The 20,492-nt window shown below is 47.9% G+C and overlaps 1 protein-coding gene across 4 annotated transcripts in view; it reads right to left on the bottom strand.

Annotated features, from left to right (window-relative positions):
- Window positions 1–20,492, bottom strand: part of EHD4 (EH domain containing 4) — an 84,407-nt gene that overhangs the window by 4,622 nt on the left and 59,293 nt on the right. The window contains exons 4-5 of one of the 4 annotated variants that reach the window (XM_021097351.2): window positions 13,289–13,701; window positions 3,464–3,628 (exon numbers count right to left, since the gene is read on the bottom strand). In XM_021097351.2, the coding sequence (XP_020953010.1) occupies window positions 3,464–3,628; window positions 13,289–13,701 (578 nt within the window). Of the gene's footprint in view, window positions 1–3,463; window positions 3,629–5,991; window positions 7,054–7,378; window positions 9,194–9,240; window positions 13,702–20,492 lie in introns of those variants that run through there. The other 3 variants (XR_014814296.1, XR_014814295.1, XR_014814294.1) reach the window with 3 other exon arrangements.

The following is a 20,492-nucleotide window of genomic DNA, read 5'->3' as shown; positions in this document are numbered from 1 at the left end:
CTTTCCGTGGCACATGGAGTTTCCCAAGCCAGGGGTCAAATTGGAGCTATAGCCCCAGCCTACACCAGAGCCACAGCAACATGGGATCCAAGCCGCGTCTGTGACTACACCACAGCTCACGGCAACGCTGGATCCCCAACCCACTGAGCAAGGCCAGGGATCGAACCCGCAACCTCATGGTTCCCAGTCAGATTCGCCAACCACTGCGCCACGACAGGAACTCCGGCTTTTATATTTTATTTTATTTTTGGCTGCACCAATGGCATGCAGAAGTTCCCAGGCCAGGGACTGAACTCGTGCCATAGCAGCCACCCAAGCTGCTTGTGTGACAACAATGGATCCTTAAAACACTGCGCCACAAGGGAACTCCCAAGGATTTTTATTTTTACTGTTTGTTCACTGATTCCAGGGGACTAGAACAGCACCTTAATCACTGTTCTTAGGTGAATGAATAAATGAACACCAGTCAGGTGGGACTCCTGCTCCCATTCCCAGGGCACTCAGGTGTCCACTGCAGACACTAAGGCTCCTAGTGTGGGGCCTGCCTGCGGGGTTCTCAGTGAAGATTCAGACCCTTTCTGCATGTCCCAGCTACATGGGCTGTGGCTGCTCCCTGGATCCAGGTGGGGGACTGCCCCTCTGGCCAGCTCGGGAGGGCCTAATGCCCTATGACCGGCCAGGCCCAGGCTACCGTGGTCAGGAGTGGCTCCAGTCACAGTGTTTGCTTGCTCTGAATGGGAGCTCCACAGAAATGGGCAGGGGAGGTCTGTCAGGAAGGCTTCAGGGCTTAGGAGCAGCACCTCTTTGGGGGGCGGCACAGGACCCTCAGGAGGCTGACGAGCCACAGATGACTCATGTGGCCATCAGACACACTGAGTATTTACTCACAGCTTTCATTCCAGGCAAGAAACCCATTTCCCTTCAAAAATATCAGAAGGATGCAAGGAGACAGTTGCCCTCAGTTTGGTCATGGGGTGCAGGGCATAACCTGAGGGTGTGAAAGCAGAACCTGCTCAAGAAGAGGTCCCAGGAGCTCTCAACTTTCTGTGACCAGAACAAATTCAATAACTGAGTACAGGAATCCCAACTCACTTATTTAAAAAAAAAAAAAAAGAAAGACGTTTTAATGTAATTTTTTTTATTTTTTTATTTTTTATTTTTTTTTGTCTTTTTGCGTTTTCTAGGGCTGCTCTCGCGGCACATGGAGGTTCCCAGGCTAGGGGTTGAATTGGAGCTGTAGCCGCCGGCCTATGCCAGAGCCACAGCAATGCGGGATCTGAGCCGTGTCTGCAACCTACACCACAGCTCATGGCAACACCAAATCCTTAACACACTGAGCAAGGCCAGGGATCGAACCTACAACCTCATGGTTCCTAGTTGGATTCGTTAACCACTGTGCCACGACAGGAACTCCCTGTTTTAATGTAATTTTTAAAGGCAACTAAAACATATCTGACCAGATCATATATACCAGATACAGTCGCCCTGATCCCAGGTATCACAGTAAGTGTATCCTACTCTTATTTAAGCAGGTACTTTATACAGAGTGTTCATAAAAAACCCCTCAGGGTTGATGTGTCCCCTGCTGTGGCCTGCTGACCCCTGCCTCCACTGCCATCCCCTGGCCCCTCCTGAGGTAGGCCAGTGGCTCCGAGGCCAGAGGTCTCCAGGGTGCAGCCAGTATGCAGTCTGCTCTCTTTGGCCCATGCACTATTCTTTGAAAGTCTGAGTCAAAATTTCAAAGACAGGACACTTGACAGATTCTCAGCTTCTCAAGAACCATCCAGGCCTGCACCCCCATAGGTCAGTGACCACCAGGCAGGGCGGGGCCTCCCCATCAAGGCGGGGGACACACACTTCCCAGTATGCCCCCACTGTGAGCCCCACAAGTTCTCATCGCACTTGCAGAATTGTTCTCCTCCTGGGAGCGACGTATTTCTAGGAACCCACACCTCTACCAAGTGCAAGAAATGAGTGGTGGTCAGAGGGGGCAGCCTGCCTCTCTTGTTTTCATGTTACTCCCGGCTGGTGGCTGCAGGCATCTGAATTGTGTTGCCTGCCTTCCAGAGAAAATTGTGGCCTCCGGTGCAGGCATGTCCTTGCACTGGACAAGGAGATGGTCAGTCTGGCTCTCTCTGAGGAGCCAGGTGGAGTGGCTTTGCTTGGGGGAACACAGTCAAGAATTGCTATCAGTAGTCACCTATCAGTCATCTAACACCACTGAAGGGAGGTGGGCACATGGGTCTAGGGTGGCAGCACCCACTCGGGCTGGGGATGTCCAGACACAGCTCAAGGAGACTCTGAAATTAGGCTCAAGGCTGCCCAAAGCTGACCTTTACACAGAACCTTCAGTGAGCAGAGCTTATGGCATCTAGTGAACTCCAGCGTTGTCCACAGACCACCATGGCCTTGGACTGGGCCCCTGAGCCAGCAACGCTGCCTGAGCACATAATCTTGAAGTGCAGGGCAGTGCTGGGGAGGGCCGGCTTGAGGAGGCCACCTTCTGTGACCTCCAAGGTCACCCTCAGCTCTAATTCCCTTACAATTTTGAAATCCTTCTGGGATTCAAAAAAACAGGTGTCACCTCAATGTGAAAACCCTGAACACAACCTAAGGGGAGGTGGTGTACCTAGGATTTTTTTCAGGTGAGCTTAATATACTTCTTGAGGAGTTCCCGTCGTGGCGCAGTGGTTAACGAATCTGACTAGGAACCATGAGGTTGCGGGTTCGGTCCCTGCCCTTGCTCAGTGGGTTAACGATCCGGTGTTGCTGTGAGCTGTGGTGTAGGTTGCAGACGCGGCTCGGATCCTGGGTTGCTGTGGATCTGGCGTAGGCCGGAGGCTACAGCTCCGATTCGACTCCTAGCATGGGAACCTCCATATGCCGCCGGAGCGGCCCAAGAAATAGCAAAAAAAAAAAAAAAAAAAAAAAAAAAAAATATATATATATATATATATATATATATATACTTCTTGAAATGTCTCCCTCTTGTTTAAATGTTTAGGCAGGCAGACAATTGCTGCTTTATTCACAGGACCTGATTTCTCATGGTTTGCCAGGAAAATTCAATGTGTGGTCCTCCATCCTGAAGAATGAGACCTGGAATTCCCATCGTGGCGCAGTGGTTAACGAATCAGACTAGGAACCATGAGGTTGCGGGTTTGATCCCTGGCTTCACTCAGTGGGTTAAGGATCTGGCACTGCCGTGAGCTGTGGTGTAAGTCAGAGACACAGCTCGGATCCCGCATTGCTGTGGCTGTGGTGTAGGCCGGTGGCAACAGCTCCAATTAGACCCCTAGCCTGGGAACCTCCGTATGCCATGGGAGTGGCCCTAGAAAAGACAAAAAAAAAAAAAAAAAAAAAAGAAAAGAAAGAATGAAACCCACGCAGGATTCCAGCAATCAGCTAGACAAGGTGGGTGCCCTTCCACCCCCACCGGTGATGTAATAATGGGCTCCCCTACCTGCATTGCCTTGACTTCGGGGAAGTCCCCTGCAGAAATCTGGTATTCTCGCTGCAGCTGAATGTAGATCTCTGGCAACCTGCTGATCAGCTCTCTTTTCTTGTTTTCCTTTCCAAATACACTTGGCATCTCCTTCTTCAGATAGCTGATGATGTAGGCATGTACCTGAAAGGGTATAGGTCAGTGAGGAAGTGCTGTTTACAACTGCACCAGAAAAGGACAAACAAGACAGCATCTTACATGCGTCGCAACATGTAACAGGCACTGCCCCCAGAGTCACAGTCCTCTGGACGGGAGGAGGGCGGGGATCTTGGAGAAGAGCATAGGTGGGAAAGATCTTGGTTTTGGTGATTAACCTGAAAAGACCTCAGAGAAAGTCTTACCAGGGCAGGTGCACGGGAGCACTAGGACATGAAGCTGAAGGCCGATGGAAATGGCTGATCTGCATGCAAATCTGTGCCCAGTGAACAGTGAGATGTGAACTCCCACAACCCCCACCCCTGCCGCTGTGGAAAGTTCAGATCTTGAGATCACGGAACATGTTTTTGCACAAAACAAGCTGCCTAGGACCAGGTTAGATGGCAGAAGTTCCCTCTGAGAGAGGGACCCCCGGTACATGATGGGGGAGCCCCAGAAACCACAGTCACTTGGGTCGCAGGCCTGCTGCTGTAATGGGAAAGGGTAGTGAGTCCTGCTGGGAGGCCTCCGCTTGGCCCACGTCACCTCCTTCCCTAACATTCCCACCCTTCTAGTGATCTCTAACTTTAGGATGTCAAGAAATGTTTGTTACAGAAGTTCTCTTTGTCTATCTAGAATTCTACAGGGTAAATTTAGAAGTCAAGAAAATAACTAAAATAAGAAAAGATGAAACTCAAGGCAGTGATTATAAAAGGAAAATGACTATGCAGCGATGGAAAATCCTATTAAAGAAAACAGACGTCTACTCTAATCCTGTGCAGGAATGGAAATGGAATATAGCAGGTAAGCAGACACATCCCATGGCTCAGCTGTGAGCCTCTGTGCGTGGATATATACTGGGCACAGCCAGAAACATGTTGCTAAGATCTGAACCCTAAAACAAGTGCATAACGCAAATGCAGATGTGCTCGAACCAGATGGCGCTAACTTCTCCATCTAGATAAAGATCATTTTAACACAAGCACACAGTGTGCTGCCTGGCTACTGCTACAAAAATAGAACATTGTAAATCAATTATAATAAAAAATTTAAAAACCAACAGATTGGGAGACATGCTTCTGTACATTTCCATCACTAGAAAACTTATTTACTTACTTTTCAAATCAAAACAACTTAAAATATTTACACAATTCTTTGAGACAACTAGAGAAATCCCAGGTTTGGGACTCCTGTATTTAGAATGGCAGGCTTTTTTTTGCATTCCTGAGGATATGATGGGTCAGTGGTAAAATCAGCAAGACTAGTAATTTCCTTGCCTTGATTAGTAGATACCTGGCTTGGTTTGAATGGGGCTGGGGAGGGCCCTTGGTAACTCCAAAGGACTTGGAGGGGTTGCCACACTCAACTGGGGAGAGCCAGCTGCTCACCAGCTGTCCTTATGTCATTTCTTTGACCTCGCCCTCTTGGATCCTCTGCACTGGACCTGTGGACCCCTCTCTCTTCTGGGCTCAGGCCTGCCCTGCTCTGCATCCAGCCTCAGCTGGAGTGGGAAGTCCTCCCGCTGGCTCAGTCTCCATCCATGAGGGTTTCTTTCCGAGATCCCTTCCCAGAGCCCAAGCCTGGGGCAGCTGCCAGGTCTCTGCAGCGATCTCCAGGTGCCTTTACCACCTATGAGTGCAGTGGCTTGAAGCTGCCAGGGCCCTGTTCAGGGAAGGCTGACCTCCTTCCCAGCTCCCCGTCCCATCCCTGGCTCCCCTGGGATCTGCATGCCATTCTTGAACACTGTCTGGTACCCAGGGCCTGCCTTCCCTGGGCTGGGCTGCAGGTAATGTGCACCTTCTCCCTCATCCCTGCCCTCATAGTGGTCACCCCTGATGGCCAAGCCTGTTGGATAATGGGCCACCCTTGGATGCCAGGCCTCATCTCTCTCCTCCCCCCACCTGCCTGGCGCTACCTGAGTCATGACCCTCAGGTGACCTGTGCATGCTGTCGGCTGCTCTCAGCCTCACCCTGCACTTCCAGGAAGTGTCACTGGCCTGTTTTGTTGAGGTCTCCTCTGTGTGGCTGCCCTTCCTGCCCTTCCTAAGACAGTAACCCAGGTTCAGATGCTGTGCCCAGGCCCTGCCTTTAAGTAGCTTAACAAGTTACGAGGTAAAATATAATCCTTCAAATCCTGGAGTAGCAAATCTGGAAGGGGCCCCTGTATCAGATTGAACTCCTGGTTCCAGGAAACTAACATGACTCACTCAAGGTCATTCAACTAATTAGGAGATGCCGAACTGGCACTAGCATTGCCTCATTCCCTACCTTATAAAATTAACTACTTTTTGTAGGTATGAATTAAAAATCTTACTGCTGAAACTTGAAACTAACTCGGTCCTATAAACCTTTTTTTTTTTTTTTTTTTTTTTTTCTTTTTTGGCTGCCAGGAGGCATATGGAATTCCCAGGCCAGGGATCAGATCTGAGCCCCAACTGTGATCTAGACTGCAGCTGTGGCAATGCCGGATCCTTCAACCCACAGTGCTAGGCCAGGGCTTAAACCCACCTGCTGGTGCTGCGGAGACACCGTCTCTGTTGTGCCACAGGGGGAATGCCTATAGAACAACTTTGAGGTTTGGTTTCTGATCATTCCTAACTCATGGGAAGCTTTGGAAATGTCACTTTCTCTCCCCTCCCTATATATACAATACAGAATTGTTATGGCACACAATGCTAGGAACAACACGTGGAATCTTCCAGCAGGACGGTACCTTATGATTTTCTAAGGATGTTCAGTAAACAGGGATCGACATCCCCTGTCAGCTTGGAAAGCGCACTCCTGCCCTGACATGTCTCCAAATAAATGTAGGACCCAGGGTCAGACCTGGTGATGGTCCCGTGGCAGGAAGTAGACACAGTGTGACCTTTTGTTCTTTGTAATGAGAGAAGATGAATCGAGAGGAAGATGAATAGGAAAGAGAAGATGGGGAGAAAACAGAAGTGGGCAGGAAGAGACCTAGTGTTGGAAGGCCCACTGCCACTGCCCACCAGCTCACTGAGCAGCCCTGGGCCAGCTTCTCCCCACCTTGGCTCGCTCACCCACAAACTGGAGAATACAACTCTCACCTCATAGGTTGTGGTTATGAGAATCGAGAGAGCATGTATTTGAATGCACTCTGTCCACTAGAAAGAGAAGCTAGGGGATAGTAATGACAGAGGAGGCTGGGGGCTCTTTGGCTCTTACCGAACAATTATTAAACTCTATGTACTTATTTATTGTGTTCACTCAGTATTTGCTGATTTTTTTTGTGTCTTTTGTTAGGGCAGCACCCGTGGCATATAGAGGTTTCTGGGCTAGGGGTCGAATCAGAGCTATAGCTGCCAGTCTAACCTACAGCCACAACAATACCAGATCCAAACTGCATCTGCGACCTACACCACAGCTCAAGGCAACACCAGATCATTAACCCACTGAGCAAGGCCAGGGATCGAACCTGCAACCTCATGGTTCCTAGTCGGATTTGCTAACCACTGAACCACAATGGGAAGTCCCTGGTTTTTTTCTTTTTTCTTTTTGGCCGTACCTGTGGCATGTGGAACCTCCTGGGCCAGGGACAGAACCTGAGTCACAATGCCAAGTCCTTAACCACCAGGCCACCAGGGAACTCCTAAACTCTAAGTATTTAAATAGTAACATGATGATTTTGGGTTCCCAGTACTTCATTCAAAGTGAATGACATTGAACCCTGGGACCTCTGAACATTCTTGGACATATCTTGTTCAATTTTCTCTTTCCTTTATATAAAACTGGAAAAGTCCCAGCTCATCAGATGGTGGTGACTAGGGGTAAATCAAATGGATGAAAATATCACCTTTCCTCTGGGCTAATACCTCAATGAGCAGGAAGAGATGTCCTCCCCTTTAAATGAACACGGGTGTATAGTTCACAGCTACACTCTGCCACAATCTCCTTAGTTGTGTCCAGGGACAAGTGTTTGTATAGCCGAGGCTGGGAAGCATGCACACAGAGGGATACTCGATATATCCAGCCTGGGATTGGGGGGCCACTCCTGGTGGCGGAGTGCTAGAAGCCTGCGGTGCTCACAGGCAGTAGGAATAGAAATGTCCATGGAATTTGGATCCTGGGACACTGTATGGGGGAAGTCAGGTCAGGCTTAACATGACCTGTGTGAGACCTGTATCTTTGCAGGCCCAGCTGGAAATCTGCACAGAGCATTTAAACCCCGGAGATCAGCATTTAAAATGGGGGTTATGAAGATATAGAACATTCAGTTCATGAATTAAAGACCCAGAAGATGAACCTATGGGGTACTAAGAGTGTGAGGCTTTGAAAGGCAGCTGAACTTGGGGGTTTGTTATTCTGTTGAAATCAAAGCTGGCACCAACAGCACATGTGATTCTGAAGTGCCTTAAAGGGGACATGAGGGGGCCCACTCAGTCATCTGAGATCAGCTTTCAAAGAGAGGCTCACCTATGTGGACTCAAGCACTGACACACCCACAGAAGTCTGGGCCTACCAATGGAGGGTTTTTTTTTTGCCTCTCCTGATGAGGCATGCAGATGTTCCCAAGCCAGGGATTGAACCCACAGCACAGCAGCGAACCAAGCCACAGTGACAATGCCAGATCCTTAACCCAGTGCGCCACAAGGGCTACTACCCCCCAGCTGAGCTTTTTGTAAGAGCCCCCCCCCCTGCCAGCTGGCAGACTAAGCATCACAGGGATGCTCATCTGCCATTGGAGAATAATTCTTGCATAACTTCGCCTGGGTCCATTCGGTGAATTTCAAAACATCTAACTTCTCCATAGAAGGAATGGGCAGCACAGACAGAGCGGAAAGCTGGGCCCTGCATGCGCCACGTGACTAAGAGGAGAACATGCTTTGAAGACGAAACTAAATTCCACGGAACTGTAGTGGAAATCACTAACCTCTCCTTTTCGTTCTCATTTGCAGTTACTCCTTCCTCAAATGTTGACTCAGTTTCTATCCAAGGTCTCCAGGTGGGTGGGAACCTTTCCTGACTTGGGAAGAGTGTTTATTTATTTATGTTTATAGGGAGGGGTCCTATAGTAACCTTGCTTTGCTATTTTACCTTTGTGCCTTTATCCCATAAACTATACTTATTTGGAGTTTGAGCCTAATTTCTTTAACCTGGCTATTTTAATGATAGCTGAGTAAAACTAAATTTGTACGTCCTAAATCCTTTTTGGGGGCTTTCCCCAGAGAGATTATTCTAAAAAATCATTAAATGAAACTTGACTGGCCTCTTCAATTGTGAACAGTCTTCAAAGAAGGATATCTGCTGACATCATAAGATATAATCTTTGAGGCTAACCAAAAAATCCACTCTAAAAGTTTCTTGTTCTTTGAAATAGACAGCTATGAAAAATATACATAAATAGAAAAAGCATGGAAATCATTGTTTCAAGAGATCTTTGGTTAAGAGTGCCATTTTACATATTATTTAAATGTCGCCTTTCTGGACTTCCCGTCGTGGCCCAGTGGTTAACGAATCTGACTAGGAACCATGAGGTTGCGGGTTCGATCCCTGGCCTTGCTCAGTGGGTTAAGGATCTGGCGTTGCCATGAGCTGTGGTGTAGGTTGCAGACGCGGCTCGGATCCTGCGTTGCTGTGGCTCTGGTGTAGGCCGGCGGCTATGGCTCCGATTTGACCCCTAGCCTGGGAACCTCCATATGCCGTGAGAGCAGCCCAAGAAATGGCAAAAGACAATAAGTAAGTAAGTAAGTAAATAAGTAAGTAAGTAAATAAATAAATAAAATGTCACCTTTCTGATATCTTGAGCTTGATTACTACAGAACCACCACCTCATTATGGTAGTCTATAAATAGACACGCTCCACACCCCAACTCAGATGTGACACCTTCTAAGTGACACCTGAAAACTGAAATCCTTTGCATGCTTTCAAAATGTCAGCTCGATAAACCTCTAAACTCTGTAGGGTTGTGGATGGAGAATTTTATAGAATAAATAGAATGACAGATTAATGCAGAAAGCAAGGACACAGAAGCAATGGATGCTGTCCACTCTGGACTTCAGGTGAATGCTTTCGGGACCACGGAGTCAGGTCCACTGGAGTTTGAATCTATATTTTTGTAACTTAAGGCTGAGAAAGCCCTGGGCACATTACTTGACCTTAATGAGCTTTAGTTCCTTTGTGTGGGAAATAAATGCCCAACTTTGTGCATTTATTGACATGATCAACAAAATGACACATGCAATACAAATCATGACACTTCTGGAGCACTGCAGATCCTCAGTAATGGTTGGCTTGTAAAAAGAAAACTGAATCAAGAGAAATTAAGATTAATATACCAAAGTCAAAGAGCATGTTTATGAAACAGAAACATTACAAAGAGAACTCAGGTGACTCCTCGTCCATTTCAGCAACAAGTTCACAAATGGAACATAAAACTGCAGATGATGTAGAAGTGGATGGCACTGGTTAGCTGCCAAGGCCATTGTGCTGAGTTCGGCTTCTTATCCACCCCAGACTCTGTTTCCTGCCCCCCTTCGTGGCATGGTACCGCCCCAGGAACACGCTGGCACTGAGCAGCTGAGGCTGGAAACATCCGTACTTCAAACATTTTCTTTATGAAAAGGAACAAGCCAGATACTATTCTTAGGGAGAAAAAAAAGGACAAGCTTTCTTCCTAGAAGTAAGCTCAGCAAGTTGACCGCCCCCTGCCCCCCACCTCCACACAAGGGCTTTCATTATTCCCAGCATCGGGACACAGCAGCGTTCTGTGCCTTTCTAAACCCAGGCCCTGCTGGCCCCTTCACGGGGCCCAGGGCTCAAGGATAGCAGTGAAGTCCCATGTACTTGGCTCCTCCAGTGAGCTTTCCGCTCTTTATTTATTTCTATGACTGAACACAGCTGCATCTTGAGTCCATTGGCCTTCAGCAACGACTTGTAAATTAAAAAGGAGGGAATGGGATGGACTAGGAGTTTGGGGTTAGTGGATGCAAACTATCGCATGTGGAGTGGATAAGCAATGAGATTCTGCTGAACAGCACAGGGAACTATATCTAATCACTTGTGATGGAACATGATGGAGGATAATATGAGAAAAAGAATGTGTATAAATGTATAACTGGGTCACTTTGCTGCCCAGAAGAAATTGACAGAACATCGTAAATCAACTATAATAAAAAAAATTAAAAAAAAAAAAAGTCCATGGGCGTCGAAAAGTAGTTCAAAAGATCTCGAAATCTGCAAAGGCCATGGCATCATTTACCAGCCTTGGTTATAAAATCACATTGGGTATTAGGTATCCTGAAGGTTAAGTTCAGCAGTATTAGCTGGAGAAGAGAAAGATCCCATGCTGGAGGTGTCTGTCTGTGTGTGTTTGTGTCACTAAATGGGCAAAAACAGACTTCCTGCCATCAAGCATCAGGCCCAGGACGAGTGGGGGAGGGAAACCATTTCAGGAGAGCTGCAAATAAGTGGATTTACGTGCCTTGCAGAACTGGAACAAAAGTGGCCACAGTTCCGGGAGGAAAGCAGCTTGTACCAGGAAGAAAAGATAAAAAGCAGCGAGTCACAGGTGCACATGTGACTCCAGATCATCTGTGCCACAGGGAAGAGGGCATGAGTGGGCTGGGTGCAAATCTGAGTGGGGAGGAAGAGCAGATCCAGGGATGATGGGTGGGGCCCGCTGCTGGGGGGGTGGCTTTTTCATCATGGAGAGGGAGGCTGCCCTGTGAGTACACTGGCAGGAGGGCAGTGATGATGGGCAATGAGGATGTCAGGTGCTGGTCACCTGCCAGCAGGTAGCCTCAGTGGAGCCCTCCCCACCCCCACTCCACGCTGGCCCCTGCTCGGGGCGCAGTGTCCACATCCCAGCAGCACACAGCCCACCATTCCGTAACAGAGGGGTTTGCCCTCCACCAGACTAGGCTACCCAGCCTTGGTCCAGGGGTGCTCAACAGCTGTTGACCAAATGAGGCAAAGTGGTGGTCGACTCCAGGAGGCCAGCCTGTGGGCCCCAGGGCCAGGGCAGAAGCCATTCACAGAGCAGCAAGAGGAAGTGGGAAGGGACATGGGTTCTTTGCTACCAGAAAACAAAGAAGTGAACTGACCGCACTTCCTGACCTGGGTATCAGTGGATTTGGAGGGCAGGCTGAGAAAAGGTTCTAGTGGAAGGGACAAGGCTGAAGCAGAAGGTGAGACTGAGAGCCAGGAGGGCTTTTAGTCCAAACTTTGTTACTAGTGGATTAGGTGACCCTGAAGAAATCACTCATCCTACCTTGGGCTTGTAAAACTAGGGAGTCAGGATAGACCTCTGGTTCCCAAACTTGGCTGATCATCAGAATCACCTGGAGATTACGTGTACACATGCACACCTGTATCAGGGCTCTGGGTGCTTCGGATGATCACAGGGACTAGATAAACTCTAGAGGCACTTATGGCCTTAGACGAATGTGACTTTATGAAATATACACATAATTTTTTTTTGGTCTTATTTTAGGACCGCACCTGCAGCATATGGAGATTCCCAGGCTAGGGGTTGAATTGGAGCTGTAGCCACTGTTCTACACCACAGCCACAGCACCAACACCAGATCCTTAACCCACCGACTGAGGCCAGGGATCAAACCTGTGTCCTCATGGATGCTAGTCAGATTCCTTTCCGCTGAACCATGATGGGAACTCCATACACATAATTTTAAAAGAACAATTTTTTCCATACTTTTTCTTCGAGGAGTCTCACATGCTCCTTGCTCTTCAGAGATAGGACAGAATGGACTATACTACTTGGGGTGGTCAGCAGATTATCACCCACCCTCCTGGGGCACAGACTCCTGGGGCTGCTGAAAGGCTGAGCTGCGGGGTGGGGTTGGGGGAGCGGGAGCCATCACCTGGAAAGGGGAGGTGGCGAGCCTCTCAAACCAGCACATGTGGCAGGCTGGGCTGAGCCAACCTTCCTCTTGAGGCCCCTCTGTGTCCAGGCGGTGACACAGAGTTCCCTGCCTTAGGCACAGAGTGATGAGTGGTGGTATCGCGGCACCCCACTGGTCCCATCAATGCTATCTCTCTGGCTCAGCAGGTTACATTCCCACCATCCTAACATAACAGCAGCTTCCGGTCGGTGAGCGCATGGATGCCTCCCCATGCGCCAGGTGCTACACCAAGCACTCTGCACACCAGGTCCGCTGAACCCTCCCATGCACCCCAGGGTATGTTCTTACTGGCTCCATTTTACAGATGAGAAAACAGGTTTGGAAAGGTTGAGTCATCTGCCCAAGATCACAGAACTAGGAGCCAGACTCTAAAGAGGGATGTGGGAGTTCCTGTCCTGGCTCAGTGGAAATGCATCTGACCATTATCCATGAGGTTGCAAGTTAGATCCCTTGCCTTGCTCAGTGGGTTAAGGATCTGGCGTTGCCGTGAGCTATGGTGTAGGTCACAGATGCAGCTTGGATCTAGTGTTGCTGTGGCTGTGGTGTAGGCTGGCAGATACAGCTCCAAGTCGACCCCTAGCCTGGGAACCTCCAAATGCTGCAAGTGTGGCCCTAAAAAGATAGGAGGGGAAAAAAAAAAAAGAGGGATGTGTATGGTGAGGCTCTCTTCGAAGCCTGTTTCACATCCTTCTCCCTGAGGTTCCTGGAGCAGAGCCGCCCCGCCCCTTTCCCTGAGGGAGGAGAGCAGGGGGAACTGGCTTACCTTGGCCAACCTGGCTCGCTTGATGAGGTCATTGAGTTTACGCACCGCCGCCTTCTGCGGAAGGCTCTGGATGTCTCTGAACAGGTCCTGGGCCTCGGCCTCGAAGAGCCGGCGGTTGTCAGTGTTCTGCAGGGGCTGCGCCCAGAAGGAGCCAATATAGACTCGCAGCACCTCGGGCGTGTTGATGACCTTGCCCAGGGACCACATGAGGGCCCCGTAGACACGCATCAGCTGTTGTGTGTCCACTTGGTCGGCCTTGTTCAGCACTACTCGGATCTTGTCGTCCTGGCCCCGGAAGGCCTTGATGGCCTCCGAGAACTCATCTGAGATGTCCAGTTTGTGTGCATCAAAGAGCAGGATGATCCTGTCCACCCGCTCTGCGAACCACTGCAGGACCTGGCAGAAGTCATACCCTGTGGGGGGAAAGGGCACATCAGTGTAGCCACTGTCAAGGGGCACATGATTACCACGAGGGCCCTGGCTCACCTGGGTCTCCAAGCTGAAGGCAGAGGAGGCCTCATGACCTGAAAATCATTTCACATGGGTCTCTCCCAGAGTCCTTCCAAGGGAAGAAAAGGGACTTAAAAGGGGCACTAGGTCATTTTGATTGGGCGATATTTACTTCTGTATCAGCAATTTCATTTTGTCCCCAGGAACTGCTTCTTTCACCTTGCACAGTCCTTTGGATCAATAGCAAACGTGGTCAATGGCTTTGTAAAAATTTTGACCTAGGCCATGGCTCAAAAGCTCTTAACTTCTCTCAAACTTTTCTGGAAGCATCAGAGCTGGAGAAGGAAGAAAACCTAGCGGCCACTGGGAATCCCGTGGGGTGTCCAGGAAGCACCACAAACAAAGAAACTGGCTTCTCTTTACCTAAGTTTTTAAGAGTGTTAAGGAGGCCAAAGGTTGGCCCGGCCAAAACTGTGACTTATATTTATCATTTGGACAATTTAGATCTTAAATGCGTTGGAAATATTTTTAAAAAATTGTGTCTCCCAGCCATTCCGTGAAATGGTCTCTGGCCAAGTTCTTTCTAAAAACGACTAGGCCCGTGACAACACTGCTTCGTTCACTTTGGCCATGCGCCAACAGGTTCTGAATCAGGCAGCTAAGTCAACACTCTTCTGCAATTGTGGTCAAGACCTCCAGGCATTTCTCCAGGGAGGCGAGTCCCAGGAAACTCCCACAAGAGAGGTTAGTCCCACAAGGTTTGTTTTTATTCTCAATTCGATTAGCTGTGGCATCAGAGCTGCAATGCAGCCCAATCAGAACCTGGATAGCACCTTTCCTGACCCAAATGCCATGCTCTTGCCTCTTTTTATCTTTCTTTCTTTTTAGGGCTGCACCTGTGGCACATGGAGGTTCGTTCCCAGGCTAGGGGTCAAATCAGAGCTATAGTTGCCGGCCTACGCCACAGCAACGGAGGATCCGAGCTACTTCTGTGACCTACATCACAGCTCATGGCAACACCAGATCCTTAACCCACTGATCGAGGCCAGGGGTCGAACCTGCAACCTTATGGTTCCTAGTTGGATTCATTTCCACTGCACCATGATGCGAACTCCAAAGTCTAGTTTATTTCTATAACAAAATACCACATAGTAGTGAGGATGAATTAGATTTTCACTTGTCAACACAGGCAAATCTCTCATAAACTGGTGAGTAAAAAAAAATCAGTTTCAAAAGGACAGGTACAGGAGTTCCTGTCGTGGCGCAGTGGTTAACGAATCCGACTAGGAACCATGAGGTTGCAGGTTCGGTCCCTGCCCTTGCTCAGTGGGTTAAGGATCCGGCGTTGCCGTGAGCTGTGGTGTAGGTTGCAGACGCGGCTCGGATCCCGCGTTGCTGTGGCTCTGGCGTAGGCTGGTGGCTACAGCTCCGATTCAACCCCTAGCCTGGGAACTTCCATATGCCGCAGGAGCGGTCCAAGAAATAGCAACAACAACAACAACAACAACAACAACAAAAAAAGACAAAAGACAAAAGGACAGGTACAGTATGATAATATTCACTTACAATGTTAAAAAAACAAAGCACCACTCAATAGCCCACAGATACAAATTATTCGAATTATGCACATATACAAACATGTCACACTGGTTTGGGGATGCTGGTTGACTCTGGGGATGGAGGGAGTGAGGGATCTAAAGTAGCTAAAAAAGTATCTGGAGAATGAGATTTTAGGCAAAAATAAAGGGGATCCATGGACTAAAGTTTCCATGAGAAGCAGGTATAAGGGGAGCAATTGGATATGCAAACTGGATGCAGATACCTTTAAATAAAGAAAACATCCAGAAATGCTGAAGCCCCCCCTGCACTCTTTCCCAAGTCCGCTCCTCAACCTCTCTGCAGAGGAAACCCTGGCCCCAGATATGCAGAGGCATTATGTCACCTCGCATGCATGTGTGCTGCCAGCTCAGGCACACTCCTCTTTCCTGTCTCACTCTGGCACTCCCTAAGTCCCTGGGGATGAGGAGGACAAAGGTAGCTCCCCGAATGTGAGCCAGAGTTTACTTTCATCGCTGTCAGCTGCCAGTTTGGAACAGAGGAAAAGTTGAGACCCAATGAATGGGTTAAACAGTACTATGTGAGGATTCAGAGTCAAGGTTTCACTTGAGTTCTGTCCCCATGAGGCCAGAGCAAACCTCCTGCTAAGGTAACAGGAAGTTCTGTTCATTCAAGTTCATTCGAGACTGACTTGTACACTAGATCACCCAGATCCCAGGTAGTAGATCCTCAGTAGATGGAAGATGGCACCGATCCCTGGGCTCCAGGAAGATGTTTAGGAAACAACCAACAACGAGTGTGTGGATTTGCTTTTCCGATAGTGATAATAGACTTGTCTCTCTGACCCAAACCCTCTCTCACTTGGTAACTGGAGGTTTATAAACAGATTAAAGAAAAATGCTGTGTCCGGAGTGCATACTGGAAGGAGTTCCTGTTGTGGCTTAGTGGGTTACAAACCTAACTAGTATTCATGAGGATGTGGGTTTGATCCCTGGACTAGCTCAGTGGGTCAAGGATCTGGTATTGCTGTGAGCTGTGGCGTAGGTGGCAGATGCCATTTGGATACACCATTGCTGTGGCTGTGGCATAGGCTGGCAGCTGCAATTCCAATTCAACCCCTAGCCTGGGAACCTCCGCATGCTGCAGGTGCAGCCCTGAAAACAAAACAAAACAAACAAACCCCACAAAGTGCATGTTGGAGAGGACAAGAATTGTATTTTTTGCTTGTTTGTTTGTTTCTATCTTTCTTGGCTGCCCTGCAGCATATGGACTCCCTGGGCCAGGGGTCAGATCCAAGCTGTGGCAATGCCAGATCCTTTAACCCAGTGTGTGGGACTGGGATTGAACCCGTGTCCTGGTGCTACAGAAACACCACCAATCCCCGCTGCACCACAGTGGGAACCCCAATGACTTGCATTTTGCTGAATGACCTTCCATTGGGTGGGGGTCTGGGTGGGGCCCCTTGGGGCCACAGAGTCTGAAGGTGTGGCAGACAGTCCCCTGCCCCACTCGTTAGCAGGCTGGTGTACAGAGAGGGGATCTGGAATCAGACAATCCTCTCCTATCAGAGGGCAGTGTTGAATCTTGAGGGAATGAAGCAAAGAGACAGGGAAAATGAGCAGTTGTTTGTGGCAGAGGTGTCTGAGTTTAGAGGGTGGTGGTGGCTTCCTAACCTAGTTTTTGAGCATAGCTCTTCAACCTTTCCGTTAATTCTAGGAACACCCTGATTTCCTGAAAAATTCCTTTTCTGCTTAAGTTAGCCAGCATCAGCTTCTTTGGTTTGCTACCAAGGACCACGATTGGTAAACAATTTATCCCCACATGGGAACAGTTCTGACCTCTGGATGCTCCAACCCTCTTTGCCAAAATGAACTTGCCAACCCAAGAGTTGTCGCCTCCCCCCGGGGGCATGCACTGTGCAAATCCAGCCATGCAGACACCCCTGTTTTCCTCCAAGGGCCACCTGGGTCAAGTGGGTGGCCTCAATCGCACCACGTGTGTTCAAACTTCAACTGAAATTTGGGTTCCTAAGAGTTGGTTTTAAAAAGACCTCATTCCAGTGCTTTCATGATAGAAAAAGTTACTGGGGACAGAGCTGCCATTTGTAAGTTGACTCTAAGTGAGAGCAGTACTCATGTCCAGAGGAATGGCTACATGTATTTCCTTGTTTTATTTATTTAAAAAAATTTTTTTTGTCTTTTTGCCTTTTCTAGGGCCGCTCCTGCGGCATATGGAGGTTCCCAGGCTAGGGGTCCAATCAGAGTTACAGCTGCCAGCCTATACCACAACCACAGCAACTCGGGATCCAAGCTGAGTCTGCAACCTACACCACAGCACATGGCAACACTGGATCCTTAACCCACTGAGCAAGGCCAGGGATTGAACCTGCAACCTCATGGTTCCTAGTCGGATTCATTAACCACTGAGCCATGACAGTTTACTAAAGTTTAAGTAGTAGAGGAAGGTAGGACTGTTTTGTCATTGAGCGGGGGAAGAGGATTGCTTGTTACACATTAGGCAACACAATAAAGGTGAAAAAGATCATCAAGTGTCTCAGAAGAAAGCAAAGAATTATCGAAGCTGAAAGAGGTTGGTTGGCTCAATTTTTTCCTCACATACAGTTGTTATTATTATTATTGTTATTGTCATTTTTCAGTGTACTGTTTAGTGGCTTTAACTGCATTAACATTGTTGTGCCACCATCATCACCATCCATCTCCAGAACTCCTTTCACCTTCCCAAGCTAAAACTCTGTACCCATTAGACAGTAACTCTCTATTCCCTCCTCCCCCAACCCCTGGCAACCGCTATTCTATTTTCTGCCTTTGTGAATTTGGCTACTCTAAATACATCATATAAGTGGAAACATCCAGTACTTGTCCTTTTATGACTGGCTTATTTCACTGAACATAATGTCTTCAAGGTTCAGCCATGGTGTAGCACATATCGGAATTTCCTTCCTTTTTTGAGAACTGGCCTACTCCATTCTTATTACTTCATGATTTAAGAAAGGCAACAAATATCTGTCTACCAAAAAGTTCCAGCTGATTTTTAAAAAGGGGTGTAATTTAATGAGGTGTTATCTAGTTTGCCTGCTGAAGGAAAATGATTCAGAAGGACCTGGAGACCACTAACCTCAAAGCATGATCTTACATCGGAATCAAGTATGCGGCTTGTTAAAATGTAGATGCCGAGGCTCTCCCTAGGACCATGGAATCAGAATCTCTTGATGACCTGCCTTTTATTTTATTGTTATTAGAGTATACAGATTTTATTTTTGGCTAAGAGTTGTTTATAAAGCTTCTCTGACATATTTATACACTATTCTGGCTTTAGTAAGCACAGGGTGGTGAAGAAAACTGAAGCCTTCAATAATTTATGGTTTCTACCGAGGCTCTGTTATCATTCTGAAAAGGCCAAAATTATATTTTAGGCACAATGGACAGAAATGAATTATGCACTAACTTCAAAATATAATATCAGAAATATTTATGCATTCAGTTCCTTAGTTAACAGCTTGCTTTCCTATCATTTGGCACTTTTATTCAAAGTAGAGATGGGTGACCTGCATTTTATAAGCTCCCCAGACGACTATAATGCCCAGTAAAGTTTGAGGATCCCTGCCCTAGACTGAAGCCCAAGGCATGGAATGGGAAAGATGTGTCTATGTTACTATTGGTCGGTAAAACAAAACACATTTGAAACAGTTTCTTTTTATTCTAAAAAGTTATCAATAGATGGTTAGATGGCGCATCACAGAACACCACCTAGGAAGCAGCATGTTAATCTGCTTACATGAAGATGGATTTTCATATCCCTGAAAGCTCCCCCCACTTTGCCTGTGCTGCACCGAGGCCCTGGCAAGCCCTTCTACTCTGGCTTAGGACCTAGAAATCCAGCCCAAACCCTCGTCATTCTTCAAAACCCCTGAGGCAACCTTGATGAAGTGACATGTTACTGAACTTCCACAAGCTCCCATTTTCTCATTGGTAAAACTGGGTTGTTGAATGGCTACATAAGAAAAGGTGCTTAACGCACTGTTAAGACTTAGTAAACGTGCAATAAATATAAACTTTCATTGTTACTTCTGATCCCTTCCCCACCACCTCCCTCTTCTGAGCTCCCAGAGCTGCCCCCCCCTTATCTTTTTAGGGCCGCACCCACAGTGTATGGAAGTTCCCTGGTTAGGGTCAAATCAGAGCTGGAGCTGCTGGCCTACACCACAGCTTCAGTGACATGGGATCTGAGCTGCATCTGTGACCTACACCACAGCTCATGGCAACGCCAGAGCCTTAATCCACAGAGCAGAGCGAGGCCAGGGATCAAACCCAAGTCCTCATGGATACTAGTCAGGTTTGTTACCGCTGAGCCACGACGAGAACTCCCTCCCCCAGAGCCCTTTGCTTGTTCTCCCAACCAAACCATTTCATGCAGTGTGTTATGATTGGATGGAGGTGCAGGGCCTCTCACTCACAAATTCTTCAACCGTAGGGACCACATCTTCCTTATGGCTGCACAAGACAGTGGTTATCACTGTGGGCATAGGCCTCAGGCTGCCTGGGATATAATCCTGGCTCCGTCACTTACTAATTCTGTGACCTTGGGCAAGTTACTGAACCTCTCTGTGCCTCATTTCCTCATCTGTATAATGGGGCTAATAATAATTTCCATATATTTCATGCGGCTGTGGAGTTAATATAGGATTTAGAATCACCTGCGGAGTTCCCATTGTGTCTCAGTGGAAAGGAGACCGACTAATATCCATGAGGATGCAGGTTAGATCTCTGGTCCCAGTCAGTGAGTTAAAGATCGGCATTGCTGTGGCTGTGCTGTAGACCTGCAGCTGCAGCTCTGATTTGACCCCTAGCCTGGAAACTTTCATATGCTGCAGGTGCAGCCCTAAAAAGCAAAAGTTAATAAAATTCCCAGAACTGACTTTAAACAATCTTTTGGAACACATCTCTCTGAAATTCGAAAGTACACTAAACATTTTGGAATTTAATAAGACATTTCAAATACAAAAACTTAAAAAAAAATGGATGAATGATTATTAAGTTCCTATGATGTACTTGGGAAGTGTCCCTGAGGAACATGTTTCTATGCAACTGAGGGTGCTAGCTTTACCCTGAATAGCCCCCAACTGGAAACACCCCAATGTGAATGGATAAGCTGTGGTGCATCTGTACAGTGGAATACT

This window comes from Sus scrofa, chromosome 1, assembly GCF_054392235.1.
Source record: "Sus scrofa isolate SSC_HxYL_T2T_F1_AM1 chromosome 1, Sscrofa_HxYL_maternal_Yorkshire_Landrace_v2.0, whole genome shotgun sequence".
In the NCBI taxonomy this organism is placed as follows: Eukaryota; Metazoa; Chordata; class Mammalia; order Artiodactyla; family Suidae; genus Sus; species Sus scrofa.
The sequence above is the reverse complement of the archived record's forward strand: the minus strand, read 5'-3'. Positions and strand labels throughout refer to the sequence as shown.